Here is a 19,605-nt window from a genome sequence, read left to right as displayed (position 1 = left end):
ATGTCCATAGTACATTAGCCCCTGTATTGCCCCTTTTACATCTCACTCTCAGTAATGGATATTTTTGGGAGGGAATTTGCAATCCCTGCCTTCTTCCCTAACCTTCCCCGCCAGATCATCTGGACACTGTGCTTCTCTCTCCCCTTTCCCCCCTCGCATAATTTTCTGAACTTCCTTCCAATGAAGTCCTGAGCTGCCCCTTTCTTTCCCTTCACTCTGAGGTCACTACAGCAAGGGTTGCTGTTGGTATTGCTGTTGTCTAGCTGGCTGGGGCACGCACTGCTTCTCAGCTGCTCGCTTGTGCTCTTACTGAGAGAGAGGGATGGAGCCAAGAGGCAGAGAACATCCCAGTCTTACACCACTTGGCTGAGATGAGTCTGAGCCCCTAACCTGCCTTTCACCCTCCTAGCAACAGCAAAGAACAGCCTCCAGCAAAGACTTAAATAGATTTCCTGGGGTCTGGCTAATGCACCAGAATCCTGAGCCAAAAACTGTAGGTGAGGGAAGTTTAGTCCTTCTTTATGTTACCAATAACTAGGCTTGGCACAACTTGTTTTTTTGTTTTATAACTTTGATAGATGTTTGGGCTTTTTATTCATTTTTTTACAATTATTGATTTAAATTTTCAGTTGCACAAAATTATGGGATTTCAGCATTCATTTTTATGTTAAAAATTTTCATAGTTGCTGAAAATTATTTGGCAGTGAGATTCAAAAAGTTAAAAGCTTTATACCTGTTTAAAACACACACTGTCGACATCACATGTCTAACTATACAAAGAAAGTAACCCTAAATCAACAGATCCTACCTGTTTTTAGTGTTCACTAATCTATTTGTAACAAGCCTAATTCAAAAGTCACTGGATTTTTGACTAATAAGCTCTCAAGCATCATTTTTCTTTCTTTGTCTCTGTAAATTTCAGTTATTACTGATGAAGATTTCCATCCCTTTGTGTGTGGATGGTGAAATTGATATTTATTGACATCTACTGATAAAAATCTTATCCTTCTAAGTTTGCTACTAACCCCTGAGACTGACAAAATTTTAAAATCTAATTGGCCGAGTTTGTGAGGCCTTATGCTCAACTTAATGTCATTCTCTGTCTCGGCTGTGCTCATCCTCCCACTGGAAATTATAGTACTGACACCCTGAATTTCTTATCTTCCAGACAGAAAGAAAATAAATAAGAATGGTGGTGGGGAAAGTTGTGGGGGGGAGGGGGGTCCTGGCATGGTGGGGAAAGGGGTTGCAGAGAGTCCCTGCAATAGATGGAGATGGGAGCATTGCTTGTGGGGTGGCGGGAAGGAGCCCCTGGTGTATACAGTGAGTTTGGCCTACAGAAGCAATGTGGTGGTGGACACTTGCTGTAACTTTCGCTGTTAATGTTGCCTGTCCATGCTGACTGAAGTGCAGAAAAGTAAACAGCAGGCTTGGACTGGCCTACAGTGATATTTCTTGAGGCCTCAGGACTTGGAGGCCCTTGACCTCTCCAATCAGTTGCAGGTGAAGTACAGACTCTCAACAAACTGAAATCCACAGATCCCCTTGGCAATGGCATTAGCAGTCCCCTTTTCTAACAGAGGAGAAGACCCTCCTCAGACCTTAGAAGTGGTAGATAACCTCAGCTTGAGCTAACACTGCCCTGATCACCCTGGGGGGCGCCTCTTTTGTCCTTGCAATGAAGGCTCTTGTGTCCTAGTCTGCCCCTGCCTAGTTCTTGTGTGCTGACTAATACAGTGGTATGCTATTTGGGTCCCCAGACCACAGGAGATCCGGGTGTGATTTTTTTTAAACACAAAAACAACTTACTGAAGTTTAAAGATGTGCCTGAGCTGCAGAGTTTGGTAGCCAGATGTGGGTTTTTGGTTTGGCTTGCTAAAGGGGACGATTAGTTGTGAAGTTTGGATCTGGATCCAACCTCCCAGTTCGGCTGACTAGATGAGAGGGGGACATAATGTCATGGAGGGCTAATGGACTGGCTTGTGGGGGTAGAGGGAAACTTACCAAGAGAGGGTGCTATGATGATGGGTCCTTCACTCCTATAGTAGCAATGTTTCATTCTTGTAAGGCTCAAGAGCTCTACATGGCAGCTCAAAGCTCTCTAGGAGTAGAGCTCTGCTCTGGCTGTGCAGGAGCAACATAGTAGGGAGAAGGCAGCTGCTGTCAGAGCTGATTAACCTAAAAGGGAGGAGCTCTACTCCTTTGTGACTTAGAAGCCTCTAAGGCAGCTACCACCACCTGCTTCTCCAAAACAGCAAGTCAGCCTTTCTGCCCCCACACTCCAAGCTCTAAGAGGAGGTCCACAGAATATCTCCTCCTTGCTACCATAATGAATCATGGAGCTTCCTCTGGATGCCCACTGAAGGGGCTGCAAAACTTTTAACTGCAGATGTAGTTACTGCTCATTATGTGCTAAGAGCTGGGCAATCAAATCTTGGTGAAGTGAATTACTGCAGGTGTCAGACTTACAGAAGTTTCAGGCTTGGGCCCACTCTTCTCATCGGCAACCCATGTATTCAAGAGATGATTAGGCTATTGAATAAGAGTCTGACTCTCTGGCCTGGAGTCCATTGAAACGAGCTCCCACCCATTCCATTTAGACATCACCTGAATTCAGTTTGGTCATGGGGCATATGCAGATGCCAAGTGGAATGTTTAATACCAAATTCCCAGTTGGATTTACATGTAATGTATCATAAACCTAGATCCTATCTCAGCCATCTCCCTTCAAGGCTCAGTCCATTAAAGCTCTTTCAACCTTTCCATGTTTCCAGGGCCAATGAAAAAATCAAATCCTGCCATTTATAAGGATTTCTTAAAAATATGAGCTTCTGGTTTCATCTGTAAATCTCCCAAGGTGTATCCACACTAGGCTTTTTCTCATATTTTCCACTATTACTAATGCTTGTGCAGTGACTGCTGGAGCACTTGTGTAGACAAAGTTATAGGTAACTGCTAGCATTTTAATCAGTGTGTCATCTATTATGTACTTAGTGGGTCTAGACCAATGGCCCCCAAACTGTGGGACATGCCCTCCTAGGGGGGCACAGAGGAATATTCAGGGGTAGGGGGAGCACAGCAGGGCCTGGGCCAGTCCCCACAGGGTGTGGGGCACTGGGGAGGGAGCCTAGTCCAGCCCCCCCCCCCAGCTCTGCTCCAGCCCCGCCCCCAGCTGTGGTCCAGGCCATGGCCCCGACTGCAGCTCCACTCCTGGTCCCAGTCCAGCCTCAGCTCCCTCCCCCAGCCTTGGGCCTGGGCCCCAGACCAGACCCGGCCCCAGCCTTGGCCCCCTTACCCTGACTGCGCCCAATCCCCCAGGAGCCACAACCCTGCTCCCAGCCCTGGATCCTGGGGTGGAGGGGGGGGGCGCAATGTGAAAAGTTTGGGGACCATTGATCTAGACTACAGAGGGGTTAAAGATGCTGGTCGCCACCATTCCCTTTTGTTCTCACCCATTGATAGCACCAGGGGAGCAGCGTCCATGTTAGCAGTGATGGGAAATATTTTCAGAAAAGCCCACTCTGGACAAAGGGCCCCAGTGTAATCTAATGCCCTGTGATCATTTCACCTGCCCTACAAAGCAAAATAGTGTGAGCACTCTTCTCCAACATGCTGTTCATCTAAGGGCCTGTTGATACTAGACAGCTTTGCCATTTTAACTATACCGGCATAATTAGTGTGGGGGGGGAAAACCCGCGTGTAGGTTGTAGGTAGTAATACCAGTTTAAAGGTGCTTATATCAGTATACTTTAGTTTGCTTCCCGAACTGGAGTAAGTTATACTAGTGTAAGCACCTGTTAAATCCACACTAGGGTTTGTAGCGGTATATCTGCATCAGTAATAAATAAATCACCCCCCCCCCCAACAGACCTGATTATACTTTCAAGCATAGACCAGCCCGAAGTGGTATTAACTTCAAAGGCTAGTTACAACCTATGAAGATGCCAACAATCAAAGCACAAACACTCAGCTTGGAGTCTGGACACTCATTAAATAATCAGCTGTCTGCTTCATAGCCCTCTTTATTACTGGGAGAGACTCTTTACTTGTTCTTTGAAGTGAGACTTTCCTGTCACATGTCCTCTTTTGGGAAATTGAAAATTCTCTGCCTCGTGATCCTTGGAATGTGCCCCCTTAGGTTTTGTCTGTATTCAAATCTGCAACAGTTTAACTTGATCTGTTTAAAAATCATTACAGTGCACTCGATCACAGTGCGGATGCTCTTAATCCAATTTAAACCATTAAATCGATTTAAGCTAAATTGATGTAAAACAGGAACCTTTATTTCCTAACTCTTCCTCTTGTGTGTCCATCCCCCTCTCCTTTTCTTCCCACCCCCAGTTTTACTAAGATGACATAAGGCCCTGGAGTCAAAGAACAGAGAGCTTTGTTTTTCTTTCATCTCAAAGCACTTAACAATTTTTATGTATATGTGGATCAGTTTATCCATGGCTAAAATTCAGCCACCTCTGAGATAGAAGGAAAGAGGGAAGAATAGGATTTCTAGTTCGAGCTACATATGGGGTTGATGCGGGGGCAGAACTTAGTTATCTGAACTGGATTTTGGTATATTCCTTTGTTTGTTTTTAGGTGCCGTGGAATCTTTAACTACCATTTTGTTGGTTGAGACTTTGGTTTTGCCTCTCCTCTGAAAGACATGAGACCTGAAAGCTTGAAATTCGCAGTTTTTTCAGGAACCCATAGTGTGTTGTTTTTGGGTGGAAGAAGCAACTTTTAGTGGTAAAACCATCAGGCAAAATATCAGGAATTTGGCACCCAAATCAGCTATCAAAAAGCTAAACTCCAACCCCCCCCCCCACCCCCCGTGGCGCACGCGCAAAAAATGAAGTGATCTGGTAATGCTGAGTTGTCTCTTCCCCCATGAGTCTTTTGGAAGTGCTATTAGTGTCCGAAGGAACTGGGGAAAGCAATGATTCATTCCTGCTTTTTATTTTTCTTAACATTGATTTTCCCAGGTAGGTAATCTCATGTAATGGTAAAGAACAATGAGCTTGTTGTTGGGGAGAGATTCGTTATAGTGGGACCTGATGTGGTTAGGAACATGCTGCTTTGCTGGCTTTAAGCTCATTGTGGGTTTGAAGGAAATTGGAAATGTAAGTGAGGGAAGATTCTAATGCTGGGGCTTGGACACCCAGAGAAGACCGTAAAGGGTTCAGTAACATGGGAAACTTGGGAAAGCGGTAAAATAATGTCAGAATAGTTATGATGATCAAATTCATATTCTCTGGCTTCTGGCCACCTTCCAGGAATTCCTGGAACTGGCTACCCAAGTATCTGGATTTGCCAGTTACAGGGCTTGTGCAGCACAGTAACGTTGTCATGTTATGTTACAACACATTGAGGTTGCATCAGAATACCCTGTTCTGATGCAGCTCTACAATGTAAATGTTTCCCAAGCCTAGAAACTGATTTTTTGGGGCACTCATTAATGTTCGAGGGCCCAGACCCCGTGGGACACTGACATGGGAGGGATATGCAGGCGAGGGAGGTTGGGAAATGTGATGAGCTGGGAAATGTCCGGGTTTGTGGACAACCTTGAGAGCACTGAGTTTGAATGGTAGTTGACTGTTTTGGTTTTATGGGTGGGCAGAAGATAGAGATCATCTAGTGTTAAAACAGATTAAAGAAATGTTTTCTTGGAGCTAAATCTCATAAGATGTGCAGAGAAGTAGGATGAGGGTATCCGGGTGTGAAATACAATAGATGAGACAGCCCTATTAAACCATTCAGTGCATCTTCCTGTCAGTGTGTGTATATGTGTGTATATCACTGGGTGGCTTTTTTTTTTTTTCAGCCTAGTGTTAAATTTATCACACTCTGATCCTTCTCCAGTAGGAGACTATTCCACAGCTTAGGAAGTCTTTAGAAGCAGCAATGTCTCCTGCTGCCATTCTGCCCTCTTGCTTCAGAGCTGATCACACAATCCCCAGATGTTGTGCACTTGGGTGTCCTAGATTCACATCTATACAGAAGACAGCATCTCCTTACCCTCCTGTCAATAGGGGAGATTTTTCTCCACTTAGCCTAGTGGATTAAAACTGCTTCAGAACAGGCTTCTTTATGCACCGGTCACGATCATAATGAATGACTCATCTGCTAGCTCTCTAATCATGTCCTCTTGCTGACATTCATACAGAAGTGCCTGCAAGGTATACATAGATGTACAAGTAGAGCCTAGTACATCCTGAGCTCACCACTATGGCATGCCAGCTACCAAAAAGCTACCTGGCTTCCTTAGATCCCAGGCTCCCTGATCTGGTCTGTGGGAGGGATGGTTGTACCTAGTAGCCTCTTGCTTTGTACAGAGAAAAGGGAGTGTTTAAGGATGTTTTTTTTAGAGATCATTCTTGGTTCCCCATGAAAACCTTTCCCTTTTGCCTGTTTGCCTGCCTGATGAGTCACGAAGTTACCACGGCAGTAATCAGAGATGGAAGAGCCATTGTATAAGCAGGATTACTGTTTTTGTGTGAGCAAACAGTTACATAATGAAATATAGCAGTAAATGGTCAAAGTGGGATTTTTTCCGGTTGCTTGCATCATGTATCAGTCAGCCTTCTACATAGTAGTCCCAGGGTTTAGAATGGCAGCCTGGAAACTGGCTATGGAAGTCTTTCACCTTTAGATCATTTCCAGTCCAGCCCAAGCAAGCAGTGAATTGAAGGTCATTCCTGACTGATGATTTTCCAGTTGCCTCTTTGTGTGGTATCCCCATTCAATTGCCAGCACTCTAGTCCCTGCATCATAAAAAAACACCGCAGTGGCAGTATCCGCAGAGAGGGCATGAAGACTGAATTTCCTTGTGAGCTCTAGAGCTGCGGCTTACGGTTCAGGAATGAGCCACGTTGGCAGGGTGGTGCTGCTGCCTGCACTGTAGAGATGTTGTGGTTAAATGGAGATCCTCAGTTTCCAGAACTATTGGGCCAGAAATAATTTCCCTGCACAGATTTAGAGGAATTTTATCTGCTAGTGGAAGTTTCCTCTTGTGGGAGCTAAGTGAAGAGGTGCATTTCACTTAAAGGGAAGGCCGGTAATGAACATCATCCAGTCTGTTAGGATTTTATCTTCCCCAAATATCCAGGAGTTAGCATGTGCACCAAGGAGAGCAGATCCTAAATAGTTTGATTAAATATGGTCCTGCATTAAATACATTAATGTAGATGCTTGGTCAGCTCTGAAATCAGGCTAACCCAGGTCAGTTTGTGCTGTCCCTTGCAAATTGAGGGCAGGACTTGCTTGGCTGTCTGGATATTCCTTTGGAGTAGCTAGGACATGTTTGCTGGATTGCAGTATAGAACGTAAACATCTGTTCGAAGTTCAATTTTTTTAAATTGTTTTGAAAATAGTCCTAGATATCAGATGGAAAGAATCACTAAGCCCCATCCGGGCCCCACTTCAGGAGCCAGCACAGTGCTGATCCTATCATGTGTTCTCTTGTTCTTTGTCCAGTCCAGATTTAAATATCTTCAGTGATGGCGCATTCTCCACTTCCCTGGAGATTATTCCACAGCCAAATAGACTTTACTGTTAGGAAATGTTTCCTCATATTCAACCTAAACTTTTGATTGCTCAGTTTCATGGCATTACTTTTGGTCTTTAACACTTTTCTTCTGCTTGGTCACACTCTTAAATACTTCTTGGAAGGTGAAGTATGAGGATCAGTACCTTCACTGAAATCAGTGGAATCACTTTGTATTTAAACAGGTGCTACAAAGATGAAAATCCAACCTCATAGGGTTGTTAGTAGTAGGAAGGTAATGCCTAGAAGCCCCAACTAAACCTGGGGCCCCATATGTCCTAGGTTCTGTACAAACATACTAAAAGACAGGGACGGTGGGGAACTGCTTTATCTTGCACTTTATTGTTAGTTGGTTTTCCTGCTTCATCCACCCCTGACTCTCATTTGGTATTCAGTGAGTATGCAAACCAAGTGTAATTTATACAGCAAAGGGATGAAAGTGGCAAAACCACATAACCTGCTTTCCATCCCTGTACACCACTATTTATCACAAGTTTGCTTACCTACGAAACAGATAGGACATTAGGTTTTTAAAAACTATTTGAATGTTTGTCTTTTTGCTAGTTATGCCAGCATAAATGTGACACTCACACTAACATTCCCCTACCGCCCAAAACCTGTAACACACAACACCACCCCCATCCCAAAAAAGCAGAGTTTTTACCCTGAAACAAGAGGCAAGCCAGATACTCCGTGAAATCCATCACTAGGGGCTTGGCTATTGTGATGAATTGATTTTACATAGAAGGCTGTCAGATACTATGGTGATGGGTGGCAGCAAAAAATTCTAAAATAGATAGCTAAGGTAGACAGTCTATTTACTTTTGGCATTCATCTCTCTAACCATGAAAACACACTAAACAATTCCTCTTTGTTTTTAGGTCACTTAAATTTCAGGTTCTTGGGCAGTAACAAAGTGCTGCAAAGTGTGGGTCGTAAGTGCTACAGGGGAATTTTTAAAAAAGATCATGAAAATATTTCCATTTGATCTGACTTATCTTTTAAAGCTTGAGCCTGATTTGAGCTGATAGCGTCCTTTTTATCTATCATAAATCAGCCACTCCAGCCCTTAAATCATTTATTATGTTTCTCTGAGGTCTTTCCCATTTACAAACTGGGAACCTCTGTATAATAAAGAGGTTTATCTCTAGTCTTGGTAGGGAAGTGATGGCATCCAAAGCAGCTGTTGCTTAGCCTAGTAGGCAGAGGGAGGAACCCTGTGGGCTGAGAGTCCCTTTGACAATTAGCTTTGACAGACAGGTGTGTAGTTATAATCTGATATATCTGATTTGCACCAATAGAAGGAACAGAATTGTCAGGCAGTGATCTATTTAGTCTTTAACCAGCTGTGTCTGGAAATTACTCCTTTTGAAAAGGGTCTTTTCAACTACTGTTGGTTAGGTCACAAGTGTGGTGAGTTTGCTGGTCGCTTCCCAGTTTTCCAGTGAAACTTTCTTCACCGCATGAAACAGACACAGTTTGGCACAGGAATGGCAGAAGATACTGCAGTTCTGGACTGAGGTGACAGTTGTTTGGAGATCCAGAACTGGTAGAGGTGCACTGCCTGATCTGCACAGGGAATTTTGGCTCAGTGTCTGCCCACTCTCTATGCCTGGCATCATTCTCTTCCTTTTTAAACATCATGTTCACGTGCATTTAAATCCTTTATTGCCGTGTTTTGCCTCTTAGGTTGGTTCAGTGAGAGAAACTAGTCTCCTCAGCATAGAAGAGACAGTTAAAGAAACGTAGAAGAGCACAGAGACAGAACTCCAAAAATGCTGATTGGTGCAGGAGCACAGGAAGACTTTTATGTACATAAGACAGTTCAACTTCACATATATTGTGTATAATATTTTATGTGGCTGCTTTCCTAAAACTTAGTACAAAATAATAATTGAAATTAAGAAACAGAAAAAACAAAATAGGCGCAGAAGGATTGTCTTATGGTGACAGCACAGAACTGGGGATAAAGAGACTTTGCTCGGTCTCTGGTTTTTTCAGATTATATGTATGACATTGAGCAGATTAGTTAGCTATTCTAATCCTCAGTTTTCCCCATCTATATTTTGGGGGGGGGGGGAATACTGTAGGTAATTAATAAGGGGGTTGTTAGGCTTTTAGTAAAATAAATGAGTAATATATTCACTAATGGTTGTTAGGTGCTTTGAGGGTTTTTTGTTTTGTTTTAAGAAGATACTGGAGAGGGGCTGAATTGTCTGTTCTTAATCTTCTGCAGTAGGTTGTCTCTAACCTTACTAGGAGCTGCTGCAGTTAAAGCTATAGCATCCTTCATATAAAGTAACTCAAAAGTGTCTTTCCAGGAAGACTAGAGAGAGAATAACTCTATTTCCAGAGCTGGGTGCACATACTCCACGTACTCTATCTGCATACTTGATTAACAGCCAAGTGCCATTTGTTGTTCCTTTTGTTTGTTATGGTTTTTATTTGTTTTAAAGAATGCTGCACTAGGTGGACCATGCTGATCCAGTATGGCAGTTTGTGTTCCAAACTTGGCTACAGTTATGATGCTAGTGCGTAAGACCTGAAACAGAAACTGACTGGAAAATGGCTATAATAAGTACAAGTGAAATCGACTTAAATTCTTGTTCATTTCACTTGTTGGTTCACTCTGCCATTCAACAGACTCATAAATGAGAGGCTAGGAGCTGGCAGTAAGTGTTGGTTCATCATTCTAACTTCAGCTCCTGGGCAGCTGATCATAAAGTTTGTTAGTAGTCCTCATCTATCTATCTTATATCTGAGAGAGATAAATAAAGTTGTCTCAAGGTCACTAGTCAGTCCTCTTGCATCCCATCCTATTTATCTTGTGTGTGCTTGTTGTTGTTACTTTCCTGACTGCACATACTACAACTAACATGCTTTCCTCATGGATTGTATTTTTCTAAATGGACAACCAACCTAATTCTCAATTACTGAGGGACAATCTCCACTCTGATACATTTTTGCTTTCCACAACCAAATCTCTGTACAACCTTTTCATGAGTGATGTACCCAAGTATTCGAATTCTAATATCTAAACTGTATTGTTAAATCTATTCACCTAAATTTGGGTTATTGCTGATTATATACTCTATGTATAATATGACTTTAAAAACAAACTTTGTGGATAATCTAAGCACTATACCCAGATGTACAGACACTCTTTTCCCAACCTATGGATTATATCTTTTTTTTTTTTAACATTAGCTTTAATAAAATTTCTAATACAGCTTGTAAGATCCTTGCAGTAGGACTCTTGTCTTGCTTAGCTAAAGTCCCAGCCTCTGGTGTTTAAATAATATCTAGTAAGAAGAGTGTATATTGTAAAGGTTCCAGGAGAAGGTGAGTGTCTTTGCTCCTGAGAGTGTTTTCATGTAGTCCTCTCAGATGCACATTCTCAGCTAAGACTGTTAAGTCATCCAGAGAAATCTGAGCCAGACTCTGCAACTACAGAAAGCATTTGATATGTCTAGAGACAGACACGTTGCTGGAAAAAGCCAGGCTGCTAAACCATCCCTCAAGAGTTATTTACTGTCCTGCTTATTCTTGCTCCAAGCCCAAACTTTTTGCATTTTGTATGATTATTTCCATAACAAAAGCAGGAAATGGAGAGGGAAACCCTTCTTGAAGATGCTGTCTTCCTTTTTTAAAAAAAAATAAAATTTAGTTTTATTTCCAGGTGGTTGCAAACTGTTTTGAAGGTATTCATTTCAGTGAGTTGCCTGTGTCTCCAGTTGGCATCCAGTTGACTTTGATTCATTTACATACTGTGACCTTGTTTGTTAAAATGTGAAAGTTGGTGTGGCGGTGTCGTGGTTCTGATCCCTTTGCAGTACCCCTTTGGGGTGTGACGGGGTTATGTACTTCAGCTGAGTTCCTTTGGAGTCTTACCCCTTCCAGGGCTCCAAGGGAACAAAGAAAAGAACACAGACTAGGAAAACAAAACAGTCCCAGGTGAGCCACTGGCTTCTCTTCCTTTGGATCGTCAGGGGGTGGCCTTGGTTAAGTCACAGTCCAGCTCTGTGTCTGCTGGTTAGCAACCAGAGCGTATAGTCCAGCTGCCTTCTCTTCAGGGAGTCTGGCCCATCCACAGACAAGGGTATAGGCTCTGTCGTGCGTCAGGCCTCTCCCTGGAAACTGGGGGACTAGCAGTCTGTCCTCCTCCTAGAGCAGCCTGCTGCTCCCCTTGAGGAGCCATCAGCCTTGTTGTTTGATGTTCTTTGTTGTATGGCACCCGCTAGGGTGGCTTTACCCCTACACAAGGGGTTTTTGAAAAGTATTAATACCCTATGGCAAACCTTCTCCTCCCTGCCATCCATTTCAAAAAGGGCTGAGCGCAGATATTTTGTGCTAGCTAAAGGGCATAAGTATCTCTATACAGAACCAGCCCTAAACTCCCTCGTAGTTGAGACTGTTGACCCTGTCTCTCCCTCTGGTTAACTTGGGGCTACACCCAAGTATAAAGACTCAAAGAGACTGGATCTGTTTGGGCGAAAAATTTATTCGTCTTCCAGCCTTCAGTTGAGAGTGGCCAATCACCAAGCCCTCCTTGCTGCTGTGACATGTGGCAGGCCATGGCCAAATTCAAGGTGTCTCTGCCCAAAGGGTCCAGGATGGAGTTCCGGGCAATCCTCGAAGAGGGCACGGGTGCAGCCAGAGCAGCCCTCCGAGCAGCCTTGGACGCAGCAGACTCCGCGGCTCGCACCATGGCCTTGGGCATTTCCATGCAGAGGCGTCCTGGCTGCTCCTCTCGAGTCTGTCAGCTGAGGCTCAGCAGTCAATGCAGGACCTCCCCTTCCACAGCCAGGCCCTGTTTGCAGAGCAGACTGACAGTAAGCTGCATGGACTGAAAGACTCCCCCACTACCCCGAAAACTCTAGGGGTGTATGTTCCCAGTCCAGCCTGTAAACGATTCAAACTGCAGCCATCTCAGGGTCAAGGGAGCCAAACCAGGCAGGAACTGCCCCATAAAAAGAGTAGGGACTACGAGTGCCGCCCGAGCCACCCACCGCCACTCTCTGCCCAATCGGGCTCAAGCCGCAAGGGGCAAGCAAGCATTCTGAAGGTGGGCTCGAGGGCAAGCTACCAGACTATGCCCTGGATCCATCTTTCTCACTGTTTTCCAACTGCCTTTCTTTTTTTCTCCCCGCATGAACCACTATAACTTTGGACTGCTGGGTCCCCAATACTGTGGCGCAGGGTTATACCCTCCAGTTTCTTTCTAACCTCCTCTTCAGGGACCCCTCTCACAAGAGTCTTCTCGTGCAGGAGGTAGAAGGGTTGCTGTAGCTGGGGTGGTGGAAAATGTTCCTTGCAAGTACAGGAACAAGGGGTTCTATTCCTGGTACTTTTTAATCCCAAAGGCCAAGGGTGGTCTACATCCCATCCTGGACCTGCGAGACCTCAACAAATAGCTAAGGAAGCTGAAGTTCTGCATGGTCTGCCTGGCCTCCATCATCCCCTCCTTGGATCTGGGAGACTGGTATGCTGCCCTTGATTTGAAGGACTCTTATTTCCACATAGCGATCTTTCAAGGTCACAGACGCTTCCTACATTTCATGGTGAGATCCAACCACTATCAGTTCGCGGTCCTCCCATTTGGCCTCACAACAGCACCAAGGGTGTTCACAAAGTGCATGTCAGTACTAACTGCTTACCTCAGATGTTGAGGTATCCAGATCTACCCATACCTAGACGACTGGCTCTTCAAAGGCCACTCCAAGTTTAGAAGGATGTTGTGATGCTGCAGGCCACATGCAGATCCCTGGGCCTGCTGGTAAATGGCAAAAAGTCGACGTTCGTTCCAGTGCAGAGGATAGAGTTTATCGGAGCGGTGCTTGACTCCACCTGCTCCAGAGTGTTTCTCCTGCAGGAGAGATTCCAGATGATGCTGGACCTCATTGCGGGAGTCTCCGCATTCCCCCGACCACAGCCAGGATTTGCCTGCGTCTGCTGGGACATACATATGTCATCTGCCATGCCAGGCTCAGGATATGGCCCTTACAGCAGTGGTTGGTGACTATTTCCAGTCCAGAGATCACCTGGAAAAGATTGTTACCATCCCACCGACGATACTTACCTCGCTATGATGATGGACCAACTCCAGGGCGGTCCTAGAAGGAGTTCCATTCAACAGCCCTCATCACTCGATCAAGTTCATCAGACACCTCGGCTGGGGAGCACATCTCAGTGGCCTCCAGACCCAGGGCATGTGGTCCCTGGAGGAGATGATGTTACACATAAACATCAAGGAGCTCAGAGCAGTACGCTTGGCCTGCAGAGTCTTTCTATCGCACCTGGCAGGCAAGGTGGTGAGTGCTGACAGACAGTATGGCCTCGCTGTTTTACATCAACAGGCAAGGGGGAGAATGTGCATCAGCCCTCTGCCAAGAGGTACTCCAGCTATGGGATTTCCGCATCGACCATGCAATCCAGCTGGAGGCCTGTCTCCTCCCCAATGTTGGGAACATGCTGGCTGATCGCCTCAGCCGATCACTTTTTCTCTTGCCACGAGTGCTAACTCCATCCGGAGGTACCCAGACCCTCTTCCAGAAATCAGGAACGCCCCAAGTGGACCTGTTCGCCACCAGACAGAGCAGGAAATGTCATCGTTTCTGTTCCCTACAAGGCCTAGGCGAAGACTTCCTCTCCGACACCTTTCTCCTGTCATGGTCGGGGGCTCTGATGTACACGTTCCCGCCGATCCTGCTCAGCAGCAGAGCTCTGTCTAAGGTCAAGAGAGACAAGGCCAAAGTCATCATGGTCGCCCCAGCATGGCTGCGCCAACATTGGTTCACCACGCTGATGGACCTAGTTGGGGCCAGGGAGCGGCCGCTTCCCGACCGACTGGATTTGCTCTCGCAGGATCACAGGGATCTCCTATACCCAACCTCGTCTCCCTCCACCTCATGACGTGGATTCTGCTTGGTGGAATTTGGAGGAGCAGGCCTGCTCTAACGAGATCCAGCAAATCCTCTTGGAAAGCAGAAAGCCTTCCACTAGAGTAACCTACCTGACCAAATGGACAAGGTTCTCCCACTGGGCGTCTGAGCATAGATTGTAAAGAGGAGCATGTTGAAGAGATACTGTCTTAGATTACCTGCTCCATGTTAAGAACCAGGGGCTGGCCCTTTCTTCCATCAGAGTGCACCTTGCAGCTATCTCCGCTTTTCACCTCCCAGTCCAATTCCTGAGGGGTCTTGAGACTCTTCCCGCTATCCCAGGCTCCTGTCCCACAGTGGGACCTTAACTTGGTTCTTTCTAGGCTCACGGGCCTGCCCTTTGAGACTATGGGCTCCTGCTCAGTCTCCCACCTGTCATGGAAGGTCACGTTCCTCGTGGCAATAACATCCACGAGATGAGTGTCGGAGCTTAAAGCCCTGATATCGGAGCTGCCGTATACGGTGGCGTTCAAGGACAAAGTTCAACTGCGACCCCATCCGGCCTTTCTGCCAAAGATGGTGTCTTCCTTCCCTGTTAACCAGGACATCTTCCTCCCGGTGTTTTTGTCCCAAGTCACTGGGGAGGAAAGGAGGCTGCATGCCCTGGACGTCAGACGTGCCCTGGTGTTTTACCTGGAGCATACCAAGCCCTTCCACAGGTCGATCCAGCTCTTCATCACGACAGAAAGGATGAAGGGCCTTCTGGCGTCATCGCAGAGGATTTTCAACTATATCATCTCATGCATTCAGCACTGCTACGAGCTGGCACCGGTCCCACTACCGCCAATCGTGAGGGCCCACTCGACCAGAGCTCAGGTGTCCTCTGCGGCCTTCCTGGCGCACGTTCCCCTCCCGGACATGTGCAGAGCCACGATGTGGTCTTCAGTTCACACATTCACGGCGCACTACGCCATCACTAAGCAAGCCAGAGATGAAACTGGGTTTGGCAGAGCTGTGTTGCAATCTACATGTCCATGAATTCCTACCCGCCTCTGTTGGCACTTGGAATGGACATGAGCAAGCACTTGAAGAAAAGACAGTTACCTTTTCCGTAACTGGTGTTCTTCGAGATGAGTTGCTCATGTACGTTCCACAACCCGCCCTCTTTCCCCACTGTCAGAGTTTCCAGCAAGAAGGAACTGAGGGTGGGGGGAGCAGGCAGTGCCTCATATACCGCAGCGTATGTGTGCCCCTCTAGGGGGCGCCAGAGCCAGTCTGCGACAGATACTGCTGAGGGAAAAACTTCCAGCGCTTGAGTTCCATATGTCTGTCCAATGTGCAGGATTAATAGGACTCCCGAATGGTTTTTCTCTGGTCTTGTAGCACCATGATATGTGGTGGTGTCCTGAGCAATCTCAGAACATGGCATGAAGGCACAAAATCATTCTGCCTGGACACAAATTAACGTCCTGTAAAGAGAGAGCTAAAAAGGTGGTTCTTATGTCTCTGGGGCTTTTTACTTTTCACCCTGTACTCATTTTTCAGCAGCCCTCTACTCCTTTGCACTGTATAACAGGCAGGAAACTGCCCTTCTATATCTGCTGTCCCTGTGCCACTGTAAGTTACTTAAATAGCTTACTTACATAGCTGCCTATCTTCAGCTGGGTCCTTGTCTTGATACGCCGGGGGAATTCCAACAGATCTGGATACGTTTGTAAAGAACATCATCAAAGTTTTGAGCCTGTGACAGATCAAAGGAACGTGGAAAATTTCAATAATTCAGAGCTCCATCAGCCCAAGACACTTGATACTTAGTGACTGGCTGTGTTGCCTATATATATATAATATATATTATATATGTGTGTGTGTGTGTCTTGTTTTGCCACCCCACCCCTTTCACTGTCTATGTAAATAGACCCTAAAATGGTAATACTTTAATAGTCAGTGGGTAGGTGTGCACACACCAGGGGAGTCTTTCGGGAAGCCGTCTCTAATTTCTTGTTTACTCTGCAACCCTCGCCATCTGCTGAATATATATCTCAGAATCCCATAGCTCTGTTGCTGTGTTTTGCTCTGTCCAGTGGGATGGGAGCCCTGAGGCAGTTTCTCTTTGTAACACACTTAACTCCAGCCAGAGCTGGCTGGAAATTCAGAGCTCTTTCTAATGGCTGAATCAGTGCTGTTGATGCAGTAAGCTCGGGTGGTGTCTGGTAGGGCAGTATCCTAATAGTTACTGGTGAGCTGCAGGGTATAGGGTGGGGAGCACCTGTTTCTTTCAGCATTACACTCTCACAATGACAAGGTTTTTAGAATGCCTTTTGGGGTATTTGAATCCGGACTTAACCCACCTTTTCCTTTTTGCTGCTCTGTGTGTTTCCAGGTTGCCGAGTGTATGATTTTGGAGATCTGAGTTTCACTCAAGTGCCCAATGATGAGCTGTATAACAACCTGGTCAAATACCCACGCTCTGTGGGATTAGCCAGCCAGGTGCTGGCTGACTCTGTGAGCGGAGCAGTGGCTGCTGGACACAGCTGTGTAACCATGGGAGGCGACCATAGGTGAGTCAACCTGGATGAGAGTGGTGGATGCCATTGAATGTCACAGATTGACGGTTAACTGTTTGAGGTGGAGTATCTCCTCTGGTGTAAATCAAAACTGAGATGAAAGGACGAGGGGTCTGGGGCCATGGAAGCTCTGCAAGGCATAGATTGGGAGAGTGTCAAAGTTGCTTGCGTGATGATGTTGCTGTGAGTATCTGCTACTCCCAGGCCCTGCAGCGTTGAAAGCCTCTTCCTACTTTCCTGGCAGTACCATGTGGGGACATAATATTTGTTTTGTCTTTAATTCTGTGACTCCAAGAACCAGCAGAATAAAAGAAGCAATAAAAAAGTGATCTTAGAAAGTAACAGACAGCAGTGACTTGTTTCCAAATTCTTTTGGAAGCTGCAAGTAATAAAAACAAATGAAGCTGCCCTTTTTTGAGGGAATTCATATTGTCAGTTTCACCCACGTTGACTTTTGTGGACATATTTTTAGGGAGCTTGCAGGACACTAACCCTTAGGACAGGTGTGTAACTCTTTGGGGACCAGCTAGTTCCTAAAGGATTTGGGGGGAGGGGCTAGGGAGTGCTGTGGTGAGAGAGAGAGAGAGTCCTACGTCTACCTCCATATCCTCTTCTTTCCCATCCTCCAAATATCACATCCCTCTTCTGTCTCTACCCCCAGACTGGGAACAGAAGGGAGGAGGTGGGCTGTGTCGAAATGAGGCAAAATGACTGGAGCCAACAGAGTTCGGTTGGTGACTGTGTAAGATGAGCCTGCTAGGTGGGGGTGAGATGGGTTCTGTTGATGCTCATCTGGACCTGGGACAGGTGAAGGCTAGAGAGGTGGCAGGGCTCTTGGTAAGAGAGCCTGAAGGAAGAAAAAGCAAAGCCCTGCCCCCATGTCGCAGTACTCGTGTACTCCTTCAGAGTTTTATGAAAGGTAGCCCAGTCTCCTGTGGGCTAATGCAGAATCATGATGCATAGTGATACATGTCACACTGATGTTTATGTGGTGATGGCAGGTCTCACTGGGATGAGATGCTGCAATGCAAATATTGAACATTTTGAAATGTGGCAACCTCGCTTATCATAGTCCCTGGAATTGTTCAGTAGGACGTGTGTTTAATGTACTTTTCAGCTTGGCGCTTGGTTCCATCAGTGGCCACACACGGCAGTGCCCTCACCTCTGTGTGATCTGGGTGGATGCACATGCCGATATCAACACCCCTCTCACAACTCAATCTGGAAACCTCCATGGACAGCCAGTCTCATTTCTGTTACGAGAGCTCCAGGATAAAGTAAGTGGCTTTAGGTTTTGTTTGGAGGGTGGGGGAGGTTACTGTACAGCACACTGTTTAATTTCAATTCTGGTGAAAGGTGCTGGCTTATCTGCCCCTGAGGTTGATATCCCGTTTATCCCCTAGATAAGATAAAGTTACAGGCATCCTATGTTTATAATCTACTAACTGCTAGTGTTGAGAGAAAAAAGAAAAGGAGTACTTGTGGCACCTTAGAGACTAACCAGTTTATTTGAGCATGAGCTTTCGTGAGCTACAGCTCACTTCATCGGATGCATAGCATATCAGTGAGCTGTAGCTCACGAAAGCTCATGCTCAAATAAACTGGTTAGTCTCTAAGGTGCCACAAGTACTCCTTTTCTTTTTTCTTTTTACGAATACAGACTAACACGAGTGTTGAGAGAGACATTCCTTATTCAGCTCTTGGCCTCTTTGTAGATACTGTCACCTAGGGGGCACTTACTGCTGGGGTGCTATTGGATTTTGTGATAGGCACATCTGCTAGGAACTGGACGGAGAGCATGAGCCCATGTCACAAGTTGCTTGATCAGGATTTGAAGTTGAAGGTGAGAGGCTTCATATCCCATTGCCACTCAGTCTCCTGTGCTAAAACAGACCTAATGCATCAGTAAAGGCTCCAATCCAGCAACTGGACACTGTGTGGAGCCTGCATATTCTTGTAGCCAATACACGGAGACTGTTGGAGTGCGCAGGCAGCAGTCCTGCTGGGTGAGCCAGAAAGGGAGCCTCCCCCATCTGAGCCCATAGGAGCTGTGCCAAGCTCATCCCTGCATAGCTCACATTCCTTTTACCCTCTCCTTGTACATCTCTATTTGGAACTGTTCCATATTTTGACCACCTCGGGGGCAGGTCCTGCATGGGCTGTCCTGATACATTGCTGTAGCTCTAGATGTTCTAGTAAATGTTACACTCAGGGCTGCTTGTAGCCTGCTTGGCAAAGTGCCCTGCTGACGATGACCGTTATCTTTAAAGGCACAAGAAGAGCGGCCTGCTTCTGCAGCAGCCCGAAAAGAGGCTCGATATTGGTACACCTAGGGCATTTAATAACCACGCTGCCTCGGCTGCAGCCTGGAAGCCCTCGTACAAGTTCCTATAGCATACTGTAGGGGCTGCCACGGTAACCAGTACAGTGTCTGTGGCATCTGCATCGGGGACCTAGTTAGAAGTGAGCATGTCTGCTTCAGCCTAGGCTCCAGGTTAGGGAATAGGAGAGGGTCACCGCCTGCAGGCTGAGAACGGCAGCTGGAAATGCAGTAAATCTGGCTCTCTTCACAGTATCCTACTTTGTCAGTATGTGTATTCAGCACATACTGGGTACCTGCAGG

The 19,605-nt window shown here is 46.1% G+C and overlaps 1 protein-coding gene across 1 annotated transcript in view; it reads left to right on the top strand.

Annotated features, from left to right (window-relative positions):
• Positions 1-19,605, top strand: part of ARG2 (arginase 2) — a 37,093-nt gene that overhangs the window by 4,524 nt on the left and 12,964 nt on the right. The window contains exons 3-4 of the mRNA XM_074955504.1: positions 16,799-16,976; positions 18,100-18,259. Coding sequence (XP_074811605.1) covers positions 16,799-16,976; positions 18,100-18,259 — 338 coding nt within the window. The remainder of the gene's footprint in view (positions 1-16,798; positions 16,977-18,099; positions 18,260-19,605) is intronic.

The sequence above is a fragment of the Natator depressus genome, chromosome 6 (assembly GCF_965152275.1).
Source record: "Natator depressus isolate rNatDep1 chromosome 6, rNatDep2.hap1, whole genome shotgun sequence".
In the NCBI taxonomy this organism is placed as follows: Eukaryota; Metazoa; Chordata; order Testudines; family Cheloniidae; genus Natator; species Natator depressus.
Note: the sequence above shows the minus strand (reverse complement) of the source record. Positions and strands in the feature narration are given on the sequence as shown.